The sequence below is a fragment of the Leucopleurus acutus genome, assembly GCF_964270905.1.
Source record: "Leucopleurus acutus genome assembly, chromosome: 15".
In the NCBI taxonomy this organism is placed as follows: domain Eukaryota; kingdom Metazoa; phylum Chordata; class Mammalia; order Artiodactyla; family Delphinidae; genus Leucopleurus; species Leucopleurus acutus.
The window spans coordinates 2,981,519-3,000,996 of NC_139157.1; the positions used below are offsets into that span (position 1 = coordinate 2,981,519).

Here is a 19,478-nt window from a genome sequence, read left to right on the forward strand (position 1 = left end):
GCATTTTCATGTCAGTGGGTGAAGCCAGTGGCATCTCTCAGTGACTGATGAAATCTCCTACCAAAGGTAAAGTTTTCCATCAGTAAAAATCATCTAAGTTGTCCAACGGCAAGGTCTTTAGACATGATGGTTGGTGACCTTCAAAAGTGCAGGCTCAGGGGGCAGAGGGCCGCAGGGGCTCCTGAGAGAGCCTTCCCTTCTCTGCCCGTTGACCCGTTCGTGCACGTGCCTGAGCTCTCCTGCCTGACATCAGCAGGAATCATACGGCCCGAGTCACTGAGTATGAACATAATTTTCTCCTTAATTCTCATGAAGAATCTTTTAACACAAAAATGGGTTTTGCTCTTAGAACCCTAGAAAGAAGTCTAAACCCAGAGCCAGTCTTGCTGTAATAGCTTTTAAGAAACAAACAAAAGAAAAAACGAACAAAAAAACCACATCGTTTTATTTTTTTGGCCATGCTGCTCAGTATGCAGGACTTTAGTTCCCTGAGCAGAGATCGAACCCATGCCACCTGCAGTGGAAGCGCAGAGCCCTAACCACTGGACCGCCAGGGAAGTCCCTTGCTGTAACACCTTCATCAGAGCAGGCTTCCTCTGAGCGAGATGTCAGAGGGCAAGCTCTGGGAGAGAGAAGCTGACGGAGGGCGGACGGGGTGAGGAAGTGGCCCTGGAATCAGGCAGGCTCCAAGTTACTGTCTCCCTGCTCAGTGAGAGGCTGGGCCCACCGCACCTGCAGGAGAATCCACGAAGGTGCTTGGCCTCACGACCAGCTCTCAGACTCTGCTTGCAGGTGGACACGCCACGCTTGTAGATCCAGGAGGCACCTGCAAAGCTTACGGTTTTGTAGATACATCATTATATAAATAGAAGGAGAGCAGTTCATGGAAGACACCCCGTAGAGAGGATGTAAACGATGTTTCCCTGTATCACGTGACCTTACACTATGGATGACATGCGTAACTACAGTCTACTCGGGGTTTTTTTGTTTTTTGTTTTTGATGGCCTCTGTTCCTTTTGATTTTAAGAGGGAACAAGACCTTTTTTTCTAAAGCAAGAATAATTCCCTCCAGCAAATCCCAGGTGTGAACTTGTAACCTGTCGTTGGGAGTGACAGCATTTCTGAAGGGGCAGCAGCAAACTGTGGACACGTGGTTCCCAAAGCGAGGTCCTGCAAGGCCCTCCTTTCCCAGATGTTGCCGCAGACCACACCAGAGGCAGAGGAGAGAATCCAGCTGTCTCCTCAAGCCAAGAGGAGAGTCCTAAAATGTCAACCATGCTGGCATCTCTCCAAAGCCTTTTTTGTTGTTGTCTTGGAAACCATAGTTAATTTCCATTTAAAATGTTCTGTATGTTCGTGGGCTCATTCTTGTTTATTTTTAGCGGCCTTGTTATTTTTAGTGAATCATTATGTGGCTGTTGTAAACAGCTGCTCTGGGTCACGTGGATGTGATTGGATTTGTCTGTGAACGCTGACTGCAGAGCCGCAGAGCCCTGAAGAAAACCCTGCTCCCTTTGGGGCTCATCCTTCTCACCCGAAAATACGACTGTGCTTTTCAGAGCCAAGCTGGGCATGCCGCAGTTCCTCAGCATGGAGGCTCAGAGTCTTCTGAGAGCCCTCTTCAAACGGAACCCCTGCAACCGGCTGGGTAAGACTCGCTGAGCCCCCGGGCCCGCCCCGGGCCGCCCACATGCTCACACTCTGCTCTGGTCTGGCCCCGCATTTCACCACGTTCTCTGACAGCAGAAGGCCCTGACGCAGGGGGGAAAGTTCTGTCACGTGTTGTCCGAGCTCTGAGGATTTCAAAAACACACGGTTGCTGCCCAAGTATTGTGCTAACAGTCACCGTTTTTACACAAAATGGTGGTACTTTAGAACTCCGTAAACTAAAGACAACCCTGGAAAAGCCACCCCATCTAATTTGTCTTTGAATGTTACAGAGAGATCATAATGGTTTGCCCAGTTCTGATTTGCATCATGAATTAATTGAGTACTTTTCGTTAATGTCTCCATCAGTTCAAGAGAGACACTGAAATGATCTCTGCTAGTCTAAGGCCAACTTGTCGTGCAGCTCAGCAGATCTTAACCCGATTTAGAACACACCTGCCTCAGAATCCGGTTTGCAGAGCTGTGAAACATCAAAGTGCACATAAACATCTTTGCACATCATTTCTGCTCCTGTCTGAACGCCTGAGCCTGCCCAGTCTAGCGCCCCGCCCCAGTCTGGTATCATCAGTCTTTTAATGTTTGATCCCAACAATTAACTTTGGGTTAATTACCCCTTTATTTTGATTCTGTGACTCCTTCCTGGTGCTCTACCCCCATCCAGTGTAGACACAGGCTCTCCGTACAGCACTGAGAGGCCAGGGGTGCTGGGCAAGGCAGGCACACGGCCTCTCACATCCTCTGCCGATTGGTTCTTTCACAAACCAGGTAAATAAGTCATTTCTCTTCCTGAGCCTCTGGTTCCTCTCGGGATGACAATGATACACATGGAATTCTGCACTAATAAAATTATTATCTGATTCAAATCCTCACAAAACTACAAAGTAGATAAAAGGAGAAATGTTAGATTCACTTACGAAAAGAGGTATATCCCTAAGAACTGCTTTTAGCTGCAGAGTAAAGAACTCTTAAATAATTTAAAATTATTTAACCCGGCTAATTTAATGTTTCAATCTGCAGTTTATTCTTCTCACATTACAAGCCGGGTTGCAGTAGAGGTTGCAAGCGTTGGCTGGGCAGCTGAACTTTTGCTCTCAAAAGCCCAGATAGGTCTGTCTTCTTCGTTTACCATCCTCAGTGTATTGCCTTTTCATCCTCACACATGGTGCCTTACGATCACAAAACAGCTGCTGCAGCTCCAGGCATCACATTCATGTTGAAGGGAGCACGAGGTGGCTCCTGACCAGAGCCTCCCAGCTCTGTGGGCACAGGGTCCCACGTGTGCCCCCCACGCCCCCGGGATCCCGGGCCCCCCTCACCTCATCATGCATCCTAGGAAACCGGCCCCATCATAACTCATCTTCTGGTCCCTGTGGTTGACGGACTGTGCAGGTCTGGGGCACCACGTCCCTCTGGTGTTTCAGAAATGCCTGCTTTTTAGGCAACTGGGGGAATACTGGTGCTCCGTACTGATGGTCTCAGGCTGACCGTCCACCTTTGGGAGGTAACTAATTAAAAACAGTCCCCCCCAGTTTGACTGACTCTCTGATGGGAGTGATGGAGAATGGCTCGGTGTTTCGTGTAAAATAGGATATGGGGGTCTCTCGCCCTCCGCCCTCCTTTTCTCTCCCAGTCTCAACCCTCACCCTCCCTCGAACTATCTTTAGCTCACAACTTGATTCTTTTTTACTTTAATTTGAGCTGAGGATATAATTCTTCTCCCTTCGCCTGTAGCGAACTCCCTGAAATTTCACTGTAATTGGATTTAATGAATTGTGTGAAAATCTCAACTTGTTTTCATTTTATATGGAATTTTCTTTCTGCGGAAAAATTGGACAAAAAGTATCAAGATTTAGAAAAACACAAGAAAGATAATACATAAAATCACAGTCCTGAGGAATAAAATGGTGTATTTATCAGACCCAAGCATGAGGTGAGGGTCTCGGTGTTTACCTAAAGACCTCCCTGTGCCGCAAAGCGGCTGCAGCCGGAGCAGTTTTTCTCCTGCTTTTCATAATCGCTGTGCTTTTTAACCAGCAAGCGCCTGTACAGGTCTTTGTGATATCCCCCTCCTGTCTTTCCCAATTGTGGTAAATACACATGGCAAAAAGTGTATCATCTTAACCGTTTTTTAAGGGCACAGGTCAGTAGTCAAGTACATTTGCAGTGTTGGGCAGCGTCAGCACCGTGCATCCACAGAACTCTTTTCATCTTGCAAAACTGAAGCTCTGTCCCCATGAAACGAGAAACCCCCATTCGCACTCCCCCAGCCCCTGGCCCCCACCCTCCTGCTTTCTGTCTCTGTGTTTTGACTCCCCTTGGGGCCTCATGTCGGTGGAAGCGTACAGAATTTGGTTTTTCGTGTCTGGCTTATTTCACTTAGCATGATGTCCACAAGATTTATCTGTATTGTAGCAGATGTCAGAATTTCCCTAATTTTTAAGTTGAATAATATTCCGTGGAACGGGTGTACCGCGCTTTGCTCATCCGTCCTCCATCGTGGACATTTGGGTTGACCCGCATTTTGGCTGTTGTAAATAACGCTGCTACGAACATGGGTGTGCAAATAGCTCTTCAAGACCCTGAGTTCCAGAAGGGGGAATTCCTGGATCCCGTGGTAATTCTATTCTTAATTTATTGAGGAGCCACCTGACCATCTTCCACAGGGGCTGTGCCCTCTTCCTAACTGTAGAAACGTTCTGGACCATTTTAGCCTCTCGAGCCGGCATGGCGGCCCATGTCTGGAACCATCCACTGTGGTGAGGTGTGAGGACAGAGGAACCCTCGGCAGGAGGTGCTTTTGCCCCGATCTTTCCATACATCAGTTGAAAATGTCTGTCAAAGTAAAGCACGTACTCTTCATCCAAGTAATTCCACTTCTGGGACGTTTCCTAGGACGTAGTCGCACAAGTACCCAGAGGCATACGGGATGTTGTTAGTGCAGGAAGGAGGGGAAGAAAGGAGCCCACGTTCCCACCACCGACGGACGGTTCAGGGAAGCGGGGTCCATCTACCCGGGAGGTGAGGCAGGTCTGCACCACTGGCTCGCAGATGCGTCTCAGCCAGAAACGAAGAGTTAAGGAAAAATAGCAAATGTCCAGAATGATCCTATTTTTAGAAGAGAGGGAGGGAGGTGAGCAAAGAAAATTTCTGGAAACACACAAGTAGCTGTTAGCAGCCAGTGTGGAGGGCCGGGTGGGGAGGTGAGCTTTTCCTTTCACCCCAGATACGTCAATAGTCTGATTCTTTAATCAATAACACACACTCACTTTATGATGAAAAGCCTAGTTTTGTAAAATTTGGTTTTGAGAGAAACACGGGATATTCAGAGACTCCTGTGTGGTGCAGGAACCCATCCTTGGCCTCGGAGCTGCCCAGACGGGCAGATGGCAAGAGTGTGGACTCGTCGGGGGCTTGGGGCCTGGCCTGCCTTCCTGTCGGCAGATACTAAGGGCCCTTTAATTAGGAAGGAGAGGGACGATGTATATGTGACCCAGAAACACACACACCTTCACCGGTTCCCTGATACTTTCCAGGCTCTGGCGCTGGGGAAACAGTGGAGCAAAACTGTGGCCCTCGTTCTCATGGGGCCTCTAGGATGGTAAAAGATGGGGCACACAAACACCCCTCGGCTGCCATGAGAAAGAGCGGGGAAGACCTCAAGGGACAGGAGCCGGGGGGCTGCTGGAACGTGGAGGGAGCACAGACGTGAGCCGGGGTGGGAGCTAGCGAGGAGCCCTGAGTGGCAGCACCAAGCAGAGGGGCGGGGATCCACCCCCCCAGCAGGTACTTGCTGGGCGACCTTGAGCAGATGGCTGCCCCTCTCTGTGCCTGCTTTCCCGCCCTGTGAACTGAGGGTGATAGCAGAACCTCTTCAGAGGGTTGTTAGGAAGACGTAAAGAGCTGGACCAGTGCCTGACACGTAGGAAACACTCTAGTGTGTTTGACAAATAAATGCATAAAAAAGCAGAGCTAGGGCTTCCCTGGTGGTGCAGTGGTTGAGAGTCCACCTGCCGATGCAGGGGACACGGGTTCGTGCCCCGGTCCGGGAAGATCCCACGTGCCGCGGAGCGGCTGGGCCCGTGAGCCATGGCCGCTGAGCCTGCGCGTCCAGAGCCTGTGCTCCGCAGCGGGAGTGGCCACAACAGTGAGAGGCCCGCGTACCGCAAAAAAAAAAAAAGATACTAGCCCAGTGGAGCCCACAGAAGCATGGAAAATGGCCCATCGACGACCAAAGATTGCCCTTCAGATAATTTCTAAAGTGAATTATCCTAAAGCTTTCCAGGAGTTATGGACCATCCTGCAGCAGTATTTCATATCCAAGATGTCCAGACTCACATAAGAAGAAATTATAGTCGGAATTATTACTCACCCAACTTGACCCGGGTCAGCTACTAAATTTAATTGCCTGAAAATCTTTAGCCTTAAGGTAGGGAAATTATGTCGAGTAGATTAATCTTGGTCTGCACAGGGAGCTAGACTGGGAGGCTGGGACTCTTCCCCTTCTGATCGCCTTGAGCCTTGTTCTTGACTCCCCCCCGAAAAGTCCACTGGCCATTTGAGGAGTTCGTCAGTATCAGAAGGCCTCACCCAAACCCCGGTTCCTCACGTAGATCTGTGGTTTAACCACGTTACCTTCAAATCAGCCCAGATCTCTGTCTCTTGACACTTGAACTGTTGAAGAGACCTGTCTGTCCAGATTTCCCCTCTTGATCAGGACAGCGGTCATACTGGATCCGGGGCCACCCTGCCCCAGTGTGGCCTCATCCTCTCTAATCACATCTGCAACGACCTCGTTTCCAAGTAAGGTCACATGCTGAGGTTCTGGGGTTAGAACTTCACCGTCTGAATTTGGAGGATCACAGTTCAGCACCTCTGAGAGGGTGTCCATAGCATCTGCAGTGGAAGAAACGGCAGAGGTTCTCACTGATCACATCTGCGACGACCTCATTTCCAAGTAAGGTCACGTGCTGAGGTTCTGGGGTTAGGACTTCACCGTCTGAATTTGGAGGATCCCAGTTCAGCGCCTCTGAGAGGGTGTCCACAGCATCTGCAGTGGAAGAAACGGCAGAGGTTCTTCTGCTTGATGTCACACGCTCGGCAGGTGACGAGACCGAGGTCCTCGCCCCAGATCACCTGCCAGAGGTGGCATGGCTGCCGGGGCTAGAGCTGGCGTTTCCCCCCCGTTGTCCCCTTAAGATGCATTGCCCTCACCCAAAGCGTCCGAGTCTAGGTCTCCAGCCCACCGCTGACTGCAGTGTGCACTGCTCAGTGAGGTGCCCCACGCACCTGTGGCAGGTGCTGGTGACACACAGGTAGAGGATGCTGCCGCGTGGGAAACACAGCCGTGTGGGCAAAGAGGCCAGAAATCTCGGGTAGAGATCCCCCCGCCTTTCCCCTGCAGACCTGAGACACCTGAGGAGCAAGCCAGAGGGAGGCCCCTCCTCCGGGCAGGACACCGGGGCTGAGGGGCGGGGCAGGGCCAGGGCGGTGCTGGAGGGACAGACAGATGGAGAAGGCAGACAGGCCCCCACCCGGGCCGGGCCTGGCAGGGCTGGGCAGTCAGTGGAGGGGAGGGAGGGAACGGGTGGTTTTCCATGCCATGAGTGGAGAGATTTTACTCTTGTCAAAAATGGAGTCAAATTTGAGTTTATTTCCACCACGGTGGCGTGTGGACCCGGCAGCTGGAAAACTGGATTATTTGGGTTTCGCACTTGATGGAAGCAGGTGCAAAATGCCCCCCCGGCAGGGCTGCCTGGGACCCTTGGGCGGCATCTGCAGGCTTGTGCGTGTGCTGGGGAGGGGGCAGTGGGGGGCGTGAGCTCTGGGCCCGAGAAACGTCACAGGCGCAGTTGCAGAAGCGGAGAAGACTAGCACGTGAGAGCACGCGTGCCCTCCAGGCGGCCTGGGTGGGGGGCTGGGAGGGCAGGGCCGGCGGAGCGGCCTGGGCCAGGCGGGGGCTGCGACGTCCCCCGGTCGGGACCCTCGGAAGGACGCGGCAGGCGGAGCGCGGCAGTCTTGTTTCTCAGAGGATCGACCGTTCTAGTCGTGAATTAGAGAAAGACCCTCTTCGGGCGTCTCTGGCTCACCCCTGTGAGCATCTGTAACTTAAGTCCTGGACATGCTGGACTCCTGGGGGCACACGGGGCAGAGGTTAGAAAGGCGTTAGACGTGCCCGTGAGCATAAAAGAGCGCAGCCGGTAAACTACTGCTGGAGTTTACACGTGACTGGAGCACACGTGTGGGCAGGGCCCGTCCACCCGCCCAGGGCTTCTGTTTCTCGTGTTTCCATTTTCCGTTCCGGACTCGATCTCCAGAGGGTGTGCTCTCCTGATCTGACTTCAAACACAGTCCGCTCTGGGCTCCAACCATCTCATTCCAGTCCCACGGGCATCGCTGTGACCTCTTTGAAAGGGCCAGCCTTTGACGGCTTGGTCAAGGCTGAGCGAACGCCCCAGCCCCTGGCTTGGAGCTGCTGGTCCCAAGCCAGCCCTGAGGGTGCTGCCGGGGCCCCGCCTCAGCCAGCAGGTCCCAGAAGACACAAGCTACGCCAAGAAAGATTTTAAACAGTAAATGAAATTTCAAGCTGACCGACAATACTTTAAGACTAAAAATGTGTAGATGATCTATAAGTGATTGAGAAGTGAAAAAGCAGACCTGGTGTTCAAATACTGGGTGGTTATGGACTGGCCTTTAGGAGTGTGCGGGTCTGGTAGACCAGACCCACACCAAGTATGCAAGGAAAAGAGCCAGACGTGAGTTTATTCTGAACATGCCCAAAAGAATTAGAGAGGGACTCTGTGTGACTCTCAAACGACAAAAACAAATATTTCAACAGAGTCACAAAGGGTCCAGGGATTAAACATTTCCCAAAGCTATCTGTGGACAGGAAGATTCAAGCAAAACATGTTTGGCCAATCCCCAAACCTTTTGGGGATGATTTACTGTGAAAGTGGAAGCCCGTTGATGATTAAGCCCAGGAGGAAAGGAACGGGGTCGCCTCGTTAAAAATGTGAGGTGGAAGGGCTGCAGGTACCCAGGGCCATAGAACAGGTCCCAGCCTCAGGCACAGCGCTGCGTTTTCCAGCCACGTGCCGGTGGAAGACAGTTGCAGTGGGATGCAAAGCTACCCCTCGACCAACGCGGAGAAATCGAGACGGGGGTCCAGATACAGAGGTTCAGGAAGGCAGCCCAAAAGCGTTTGGAGCAAAAGTAATTAAATGTTCCTACACCAGAGGATAAGCATGAATTCTTGAATCTGCTGCCCCAGTGAACTCTTTCTGTGCATTTGCCAGGCATTGGGGATCTTAATCGAGACTCGCCAAACTGCGTAGAGAGAATGCTGTTCTTCCGTTCTCCGCGTTTCTGTCCATAAGTACCTGTTCTTGTCAATTCTTCGTGAGCCCTCCTCTTGGGGACAGAGTGAGACTTGAGTGCATTTGGTGATGATCCCACAGCAAGTCAGCCGAGACTCAGAGACAGACACAGACACAATCTCTGGACTGTCCCAGCTCGAACCTCTGCTCGCTGCCGTTTGTCAACTGTATTAAACAAAAAGGAATTGTCCAGCACAAAGTGGACTCTTTTAACATGTTTCAGGAGAGGATAAATAGAACTAGAATCCAATAATGACCCCGTGTGCCCTAGGAAGGTTGACAGAGGCTTTAGAGAACTCTGTGCAGAAATTCTTTCTCTTTTACGTTTTCGCCTCTGGAACACCTGGAATTTTTGAGTAACAACCAACGTGTTAATTCGCTCTCGAGTGTTTGTTGAGGCCTCGAAGCACGAACGTGGTGCAAAATCTCACTGCAGTGGAAGAACGAAGATGCAGATAAAAACGTTCTGAGTAGGCGCCCGAGACAGCCCAGCTGGAACCAGCAAACAACTGTGGCTACACCAACACCTGTATTTCCTTTCTGTTTTACTTCATTTTGATTCTCGCAGAGCATTCTTGCAAATGACGCATGAGCATGAAATGCAGTGGGTACAAAATGCAAAGTAGATGTTTCAAAGCCACACAGTCAGCGAGTCACTGTACAGGTGCCTCTCCCTGGGCTCAGCGTGTGAGCAGCAGCCTGCCACCTTCGACTAACCCGCAGAGCTTCTGGCAACGCAACCCGCGTTCACCAAAAAGAGCGGGAAGAGGTACAAATCAGAGGCGGGTTTTCGTTTCTCTTTAATCGTCGTGGCCAGAAGGCTTTTTCAGTCCCGAGCTCTGGTCTCCATTAAAGGAGGGCTGCACGCAGGTGGGAGCGAAGCCAGACTGTTCATTCTCGACATCTTGTTCCAGCAGCCGCTTGGGCACCTGTGGAGGGCCTCTAGCTGGGGATGCCCAGGCTGAGACCAGATCTCCGGACTCAGGTCAGGGGTTTACACAGCAAGGGATGGACACGGACATCCGGAGGGTCCTCAGCGTGAGGTCCTCAATAAAACTGTTTCTCTCTACTCATAACAACACTCCTGACACCAGACGTGTGGGGTTTTCCACACCAACTGATCCTCCACTTCGCTGCAGACGACTGTGTGTCCTACGATTCAGCTCAGTTCCGGCACTGACCACCCAGAGTTATCTCGGACCCCAGGGTCAGGGTCACTCCCACCAGACACCCCATCTCCGATGCCAGTCCCAAGTGCCAGGTTGTCCATGTGCTTCCGGCCCACCAGCTGTAAACCCAGGGTTCCCAAGACCCCCTCCTCAGCTGTGATAGTTCACGAGAACAGACCACAGAACTCAGGAAAGTGCTTTAGTGAGTTACTGTTACCAATGTATTACAAAGGATGTTCTACAAGATCAGATGAACCGCCAGATGAAGAGGTGCATAGGGCGAGGTCCAGAAGGGTCCCCAGCCCAGCCGCTTCTGTCCCTTTGGGGTTTGGGGGGAGCCACCCTCCTGGTTGTTCACCAGCCCAGAAACTCCCCTAACCCTGGTGTTCGGGTTTTGTTGGAGGTTCCATTATGTAGGTGTGATTGATTCAATCCCTGGCTGTTGGCGACTGGACTCAGTCTCGGCCCTTCTCTTCTCCCTGCGGTTGGGGCGTGTGGGCGAGTTCGTCAGACGTGGATGAAAGTTCCAGGCCTCGTCACGGGGTTGGCTCCGTCTGTAGGGTCTTTCCACAAGTCACCGCATTAAGACAAATTCAGGTGTGCTTGAGAGGGGCTTACTATGAATAACAAGAGATGCCTCTTTCATGCCTGGAGCCATTCCAGGAGCCAGTGACCAAAGCCAGACATCAAAATAGGAGATGCGGGCTTCCCTGGTGGCACAGTGGTTGAGAGTCCGCCTGCCGATGCAGGGGACACGGGTTCGTGCCCCGGTCCAGGAGGATCCCACATGCCGCGGAGCAGCTGGGCCCGTGAGCCATGGCCGCTGAGCCTGCGCATCCGGAGCCTGTGCTCCGCAACAGGAGAGGCCACAGCAGTGAGAGGCCTGCGTACCGCCAAAAAAAAAAAAAAAAAAACAGGAGATGCTTCCATCATTCTTACCACTCAGGAAATTACGAGCGTCTTAGGAGCTCTGGCCAGGAGCCCGAGACAAAGACCAAAATATATATTTCTTATTATATCCTAATGTCTCAGGAGAAAGGCCAAATTGGATACACACGTCGGGGTGGGGTTCTGGGCCGGGGAGCGGAATCTGTCTTCCGGTTCCGCTCCTAAACTCCGGTTTGGTCCTGGGCATGCTACCCAGCCTCCTTCAGGCTGGTTCCTTATCTAGAGCGTAGGGATGGTGCCCAGGGCACTGGGTGTTGGCGGCATTTAGCGGGGGAAACGCCTGTGGTGTGTCAGCCCCGCGCCACCTCCCCGTGTCCCTAGAGGGGGAAATTCCGGGGCTGACAGCTTCCTCCCCTTGTCCGTCCATTTGCGTACCAAAGTGACAATCACCAGGTCACCGGAGTCCAGCGTGGTGACGAGGCCAGGGGCTCCTCTTTCCCAGGGTGCTGGCCTGGCCAGGCTTCCCCAGGGAGTGGGAGCTAGCTGGGCCCTCATCCACCTAGAGGTGACCCCAATGCCACGGGCAGCTTCGCGCCTCCTTTTCTGCCCATGTCACGGCTTTGACCAGGAAACAGGGCTGGAGATGACAACAGGAAGCCATGAGCCCACAGCGGGCTGTGTCTCCCGGGACCCCCGGCGTCCGGGGAGAGGGTCCTCCCGCTTCTCAGGCTGGACGGCGAGGCCGGTCAGGGGGGCTCTGCGGTGACCACAGCGGCTCGGGGGGCCTCGCGCTGTCCTCCACACCTTCCTGCTTCCGGCCTCCCAGCCGCCTGCCTCCTTCCCGGGGATGAGGGGGGGCGGCTCAGCCTAGTGGGGCAGACGCGGGCCGAGCCTCTGAACGGGGCGGGGCTGGGCCCCAGCGCTCGGGGTGCAGAACCGGGAAGCCTGTGTGGGCCTCACGCACGACCTGGTCGATTGAGACGCAGGACCTGTTTCCCCAGACAAAGCCGGAGCAGGAGTCGCCCGGCCCGAGGCCGCCTGCCACCCCTTCCCGCATCTGCGCTGCTTCCCGGCCCCTCCCTGACTCACCTTCCCATCCTGGAGAAAACGCAGACCTCGTGGGGCCTTAGGGCTTGGCTGTTTGATTTTTGGTTTGGGTTTTTTTTTTAATTAATAGAGTTATTTTTAGAGCCATTTTAAGTTTGCAGAAAAAATGGAAGAGAAGGTACAGCGAGTCCCACATGCTCCGTCACCCCCTGCACGCAGTGTCCCCTGGCGTCAGCTTTTGCTGATTTGATGCGCTTGTTAGAAGTGGTGAAGCAGTATCGGCACGTCGTTACTACCTGAAACCCGCGGTTCACATCAGGGTTCACTCTGGGAGGGGTAGCTGCGGGCTTCAGCAAGTGCATGACGACATGTGTCTACCATTAGGTGTCCGAAGTCCTCTGCACGCCCTCACCCATCCCTCCTCCCTTGGGGCTCAAGACTTCACATAAGCAACAAGCCAGGGAGAGATTAGGCAGAAGGAGCCGGCGAAGCAGCACTGTTTGTACACAGTGTCCAGGTGACAAGAAACCTCTGTCTCGCTCAGGCCCAGGTGGACACAGGCCACCTCCGTCTCTCTCCAGGTTCCCGTCCTGCTAGAAACGGCCTCTCCAGGCCCTGGCTTCCTTCCCCTTCCCTGTAAGCCCCAGAGCAGCCGTACAAGGCTCTCTGCACTGTAGCCTCCACCCTGCCCTCACTGACGTTTTTGCATCCTCTGGAAGACCCGGCCTGATGCTGGCTCTGATGGAGGCTGGGATGGGCCTCCACTTCCTTGCCCGGATGCCCGGGCGTCCCCACACCTGCAGCAGGAGGTTCTAGCCTGCCCGCCCCCCTCTCTGCCACCTCACCTGGTCACAGCTCTGCAGGGCTGAGTGGTGGCCTCTATGGGCTGTGAGGGGGCAGCTGGCAGGAGAGGTCGCAACTGGGGGCTCCTTCCCCCTGGAGAGCATCAGGACCCCAGCCCCCTCCCTGCTGCGTCAGAACTGCAGTCACGGGTTTGCTCTGATGCTCATCTCTGCTCTGTGGTCACGGCAGGTGCTGGCCTGGACGGCGTGGAGGAGATCAAGCGCCACCCTTTCTTTGTCACCATCGACTGGAACGTAAGTTGCAGGCCAGGGTCCCGACTGCACAGAAAGCACAGGGAGGTGGGGCGGGGGAGTCGACAGCTGCTGGGTGCAAACCCGAGGTCAGTATAGACCCGTCACCTGGGGGAGCACGCTCCCTCGGGGGTTCTGAACGCGCAGGCATTTCCCCGGCGCAGACCAGGGACCGCCACCCCTTCCCTGCGGCTCCAGGCCTGGAGCCCCTTCCACACTTTCCCTGTCAGAGACCGGCCGGCCTAAGGGGCCCTGCAGCCGGGCCACCTCCCTGAGGGCAGAGCAGAGGCCACCCTGGGCCCAGCAGAAGGCTGAAGGGGCCCCTCGGCCGCTCCCGGGATGCACAGAGCTTTCAGTTTGGGGCCTCTGGGCGCCCAGATTCGGTGCTGCTCCCTGCCTCTAACGGAATCACGCCGCAGTCAGCAGTCCTGTAGATGCTGCTGCAGAAAAGCATTGTCCCGACCAGAAAAGACAAAGCCGTTCGGGACGCTTGTTAAAGACACAAAGAAGACTTTGCTCGGGGGGCTGTCGAGATGGCGTGGGGACCACTGCAGGCGGGTAGGGGGTCCAGCCGTCGGGAGAGAGATGGGGCTCAACTCCGAATACAACAAGGAAGGAGGGGGCGTGTCAGGGGCCAGAAAGGGACTGAGAGGAAGCACCAGGGTAAGGGGCCTCCGGCTAAACCCGCCGACCAGGATTCTTGCTGAGCCGGGTCAGGGTCAGGCCTGCTGGGGAGAGCTCAGGGGCCCGGGCAGGTCGGGTCAGAGCCAGGGGACGTCGCCGGCTCCGCGCTGCCGGATGGATGTGGACTGCGCCCCCCCCCCCCACCAAGGAGGACCCCGGGTCCAGCGCTCCCAGCCGCCCGACTGGACGCGGCGTGGAGCTGGACGCCGGCTCAGAAGTTCCCGACTCTCACCGCCCCGGCGCCCGGCTGCTGGCTCTGCGGGGGAGGGTCAGGGCGGGCGACTCCCGGCGCGCCAGCCGACCACCGGGCCAGGCTCCCCGTCTGGAGGCGGCAGGCCTCCTCTGGGAGCAGGTCCTCGGTCCTTTCCCACTGGGTAAGCACAGCTCTTCGCTTTGGGGTTTTCTTTTCCTGAGCTAGGATTTGACCAGAATGTTTACAGAGTGAAGGTCTCTCTATGCTGCAGAGGGCAGCGCCCGTGTCTGCCCGCCCCCCTCCCCGCGGAGTGTGGGGTGTCCGCGGCCTCGGGAAGGGGTGGCGCCTCGGCTCCGGTGGGTGGGCAGGCCCCGCCCCAGGTCTCACCTCTGGGGACATTTTCGCACAAACGGCACGCAAAACCCGCTGCTCGCCGAGCTTCCCAGCCTCACCCCTGCAGCCTCTCCTCCGCTCCCCACCTCGGCCCAGGAAGCACTCCGACTGGCAGCAGTTTGCTAACCTACTGTTAGATGCCGGTGGTAGAATATGTGCACACACTTAGACTCGGTGTCAGAGGTAAGAGTAGAGAGAAACCTGGTGACGTGAGGCGCCTGGGAAATAGGGACAGCATCGCTGGGGCAGGGGCTGCAGTGGGAAGGGACCAGCACAGAAGGGGAAGGAGGGGGTCCCGGCGGCCACACCGCTCAACACTAGAGCCTGGCTGGAAGGGGGGCCGTGGGCAGGTGCTGGGGAGATGCTCACCCCAGGACGGCGCCGAAGAAGGGGCTTGTCACGGGGGGATCCAAGTCAGCTTCGTGAGGTGCGTGGGATTTTCACAGCGCAGTGGCCCTGGAACGCTGCAGGCCGGGTTCCCGTGCGTTCCAGAAAGCCCAGGTCTGCGTGAGCTCTGAGCACGAGCTGAGGCGCCCGGGCATTTAGAGCCGCCCTGGTGCACGGCTGGGCCTGGCTCTGTGGTCGGCGCAAAGCCCCTGGCTTCCTGTACCAAGAAGGTGGTACTTCTGCGTCATGTCAGAGCAATCAGGCTGGAGTTAGGTTGGGAAGTTTCTTCCATTGCTTTTAGCGTTTCGTTTCATTTCTTGTTGGTTTGGTTTGGTTTTTGAGAGAGACCCTTCTGACGCACTCAGACAGCCTTACCTCCTTTCATTTCCATTCCCCGAGGATGACCAGGCAGGGCCAGAGGCGTGCGAGGATCCCATTGCATCCCTCGCTCTGGATGAAGCAGCCAGAGATAGGGAGGACTGAGACCACTTTTGTGTGCGTTGGTGTATTTAATGACTACTTGGGGCTCGCCCGTGTCAAGGTGAGCAGGTGTCCGGGACATAACGATGCAAAGACACAGCTGTCCTCAAGCTGCTTCAGGTCCCGGGGGTGCAGGCATGCCGTCATCCAGCCGCGGAAGACGCATGCGGTGGGGCTGTCCCGTCTGGGAGGGGGTGACGCCGCAGAGATTTGAGGAGGATTGACAAGGGGGGGAGGGAGTCCTCCCAGCAAAGATCTCCTGGGACCGCAGCCTCGCTCCAGCCGCTCGGGCCCTTCCCGGGATGATGAGCTGTCCTCTCCAGCCCCGGCACGAGCTGGTCAGCCCTGTAGGGGCCGCTGGGTCCCGGCCAGTGACCGGCCCCGGCTTTAGAAGGACGTGCACGGGATAGATTTGTCCAGATGTGCTTGTTCTGCTTTCGGCAGCTTAGATAACTGGAAACCACAGGGGAGGGAGACGCATTTGCAAAAACCGTTAGTACCAACGGGCCTTCCCACTGCCAGGCAGATGCTCAGAGGGACAGTGACAAGGCATCTCCTTGACTATCCGACTCTACCCCAGAGCCAGCCTCAGGAACCAGCCTGGAACATATAAGGATGTGACTTCACCTCTGCTTCCTTCTGTGACCCAGAACTGCCAGCAGAAGTTTCTGGTTTTTTTAAGTAAATACCTGTCGTCCAGCGCTTCTCCCTGGGGTGTTCGGGTTTCCTGCTGGGGCAGAGGGGGGCACTGCCCCGTTTGTCCTGCTCTGCCATCACCTTGTCCTCAGAGCCTAGCAATTAGCACCTGCCCAGGAGGCATCCTCCCTGAAAGCTCGCTCCCTGCGATAAGAGAAATGAAAAATTACAAGTTAATTATAGACTGAAAGCCTCTGCAGCCGGTGATGGGAGATTCAGGCACAGAAGCTGCGTTTACTTTTCCCCTGTGGCGGGAGCGGTGCCGAGAACACAAAAATGAGCACAGACCCCAAATAAGCTTCGTCCAAGTTAATCACCCCGGGCCCCGTGAGCCGGGCTCCCCTCACAGTGGGAATAACGCTCCCACAGCCAAGGCCCGCCCTGGAACTATGACGACTCTTTCTTCCAGTCACTTTTATTAACGCTGGGAGTGTGCTTGTACTGTTCTTTTTACTTTCTGAAACCCTTCCAAGCACATCACCGGTTGGTGGGTGTGAGATGGGAGGGATTCCCCGGGGGGAACTGAACCCAAGGCAGTGAGAGGAGTGCACCCCGTCCCTGGGCGACCTGGCATCGTGTGCAGAGCCCCCAGATCGCCGGCCGTGTGGGCTGGCAGGAGGAGAGTGGGGCTCCGGGCCGCAGAGGGGGGACCCCTCCGGTTTGGGTCCCGGGAGCTACCCGCTGCTGCTTGGCATCTCACCGTGCGTGGGCCCCTTCCACAGCCCACTGGAAGATTGCTGTCGATCTACTTCCATGTTAAGTACACCAGGAGAACTCACCCTTCCAAGGAGCCAACAGGTGTCTGTTCAAAGACTTAATCGCCCTTTGGCTCGGGGGTTTTGTAAATCCAGATACTGGGGTTGGAGCAGCTCACGGTGGGGTCACCAGTGGAAGCAGAGCTCTGCACCTCGTGGACCAGACACCCCAGCTCTGCCCACGGCATGCTGCAGTCATTGAAATTCTTCCTGTTCCTCCTCCTGTCCTGCCGTCGCTCTGCATCTGGATCTGCATCATTTCTGCGTTGCTATTTCAGGAATCATCTCTAACGGTGCCCTTTGCCTAATTGGAGCGTGTTGATTTTGAAATGCCCGGAGCCAAAAGTGCCGGCAGAAAACAGACGTTAGGTCTGTGACCCCGAACTAGAATCAGTCTTCTCTTCATTATCCAGTTGCTATTTTTATTTTGCTCCCTCTGTCCTTCCCGAGTCACCTGAAGGTCTTTTAGGTATAAGTAGAATTCGGATGCACCTGCAAAGAGCATCCCAGCCTGTACACGTGCGATGTGAAATCCGTTCCAGCGTTGCTACAACTTGCAACTTGAGATCATCATCCCGAGATCCTGGGACAAATGCCACGATTTAAAGTGCTGCCTGGTGCATTTGGTCATGAGCTCCCACTTTCTTTCCATCAGTGTGGGGTAAATTGTTCCAGAGGCTCAGAAAGGGGAATCTAGGTCAGAACTATGCCTGCGTCTCGTCAAGCTCAAAGTCCACAGGATACATCTGCCTGTTCATTCTCCATTTGACCCCGTGCACAGCAGCGGACATTACAGAATGAGAAGCAAGGTCACCTTTTCCCTAAATCCTCAAACCCACTCCTAGGTTTGGACACCTGGAAAGAAAGAAAAAACATGTATAAGAATAACACATATTAGCACTTTCCAAAATGTTTATCCAGTAACAGGAATACATTGGCAGGCCTTTAAGACTGCAGCAAACACAAGGGTGTATCCGAAGGGCAGGGTGACCAAACACCCCAGGTGGCCTACACAGCTCTGTGCTGCCCACTTGAAACCAGGATGAAACCGCAACAACCTCCGGAGACAGAGAGGGTGGAGGTCTGGGGGCCGGTGGGCAGGTGACGCTCACAGGCTCTGTCTCTGCAGGGACCAGTGTCGGGGTGAAGAGGGGTCTTCGAGAGGACTTCCTGCTGCCCTCCTGCAAGCCTTGGGAAGCTTTCTTCCACGCTGTGCCTCGGGTCAGTCAGGCTGTCCGTAGCTGAGGCACAGGCTTACAGAGGCAGTTTGGAAAATGCAAGGAAACACAGACATGTGCTTGCACACGTTGCCACGTGAAGCCAGAGGTTGTACCCGCTGCACACCGGGTTCTGGGACTGGCTTGGTGGGCGTCTGGAGTTGGGATTCTGCACAGGGCAGGGGCGGGGGGCAAGCGTGAGCCGAGCACCGTCCTGGGCGGGGAACCCCGGGTACCACGTCCTCTCTTGCTTCCCGAGTCATCACTAGATACCTCAGTTAGAAGGGTGCGATGCTCTCCACCCAAACCAAGTCCACAGCAGCTCACTGCCAGGGGACAGTCTGATTCCGACGAACTCTTCTCCTTATGGCTGAGGACTTGGAAGTCAGGGGCTGCGTCTTCTCCCAAGGGGTCAGCCTCCCAGCCAGGACCAGTGAGCTGCAGTCAACGGAGGCAAGCAGAAGGATCAGCCTGGGAGTTGGGGTGGGGAGAGGAACTGAAATGTATGAGCTTCAGCCTTCAGATGCAAAATGTCTCTCATTTGCATGAAATGACAACCAGTTCTGTGTGTGTGTGTGTGTGCGTGTGTGTGTATTGAGATACAGTTGACATATAACATTATGTTAGGTTCACGGTTTGCAAGGCAGAAATAGAGACACAGATGTAGAGAACAAACATATGGACATCAAGGGGGGAAAGCGGGTGGTGGGATGAACTGGGAGATTGGGATTGACATATATACACTAGTAGGTATAAAATAGATAACTAATAAGAACCTGCTGTATAAATAAATTAATTAAATTTTAGAAAAAGAGACAGCATGGGCTGTAAAAAACAAACTCCCCCCAAAAAAACTTGGTCATTTGTAAGCTAAACAACAAATAAACTGTTTGAAAAAGAAAAATAAAAAGTAAAAAAATAAATTAAAATTAAAAAACCATCATGTTAGGTCCAGGTGTACAACGTAATGATTTGATCTTTGCATTGTGAAGTGATCACCCCAGTAAGCCTAGTTAAAATCTATCACCGCACAGTTATGAGGGTTTCCTGGGAACTTGCAGCACACTCTTGCGAACTGTGGCCACCAGGCTGTCCCGTGCATCCCCAGGACTTATTTATTTTATAACAGAAAATTTGCACCTTTCGATCCTCTTCCTTTCATTGGGCCCATTTCAGCCGCTCCAACCCCCCTCCCCAAACTCTCCCAAGCCCCACCCCACCTCTGGCAGCCACACGTGTGTTTTTATAATGGAAATCTCTCCTGTAAACAAAACACCCCTCGTCATAGAAGCGGGAGTCCTGCTGCTGTGGAGATTCCCGTCCCTCCCCCTTCTCTGGGAAGTTACAGGAGGACTCGTGAAGGCAGAGGGAGAGGATGTGATTTTTACTGGATCAGGACAAATATTTATTTGATAACCCAGCTCAAATATCGCT

At 54.4% G+C, this 19,478-nt stretch overlaps 1 protein-coding gene across 1 annotated transcript in view; it reads left to right on the forward strand.

Annotated features, from left to right (window-relative positions):
- Positions 1-19,478, forward strand: part of RPS6KA2 (ribosomal protein S6 kinase A2) — a gene marked incomplete at its 3' end in the record, with an annotated part of 158,609 nt that overhangs the window by 107,212 nt on the left and 31,919 nt on the right. Inside the window, exons 10-11 of the mRNA XM_082855962.1 lie at positions 1,560-1,648; positions 13,178-13,242. Coding sequence (XP_082712088.1) covers positions 1,560-1,648; positions 13,178-13,242 — 154 coding nt within the window. The remainder of the gene's footprint in view (positions 1-1,559; positions 1,649-13,177; positions 13,243-19,478) is intronic.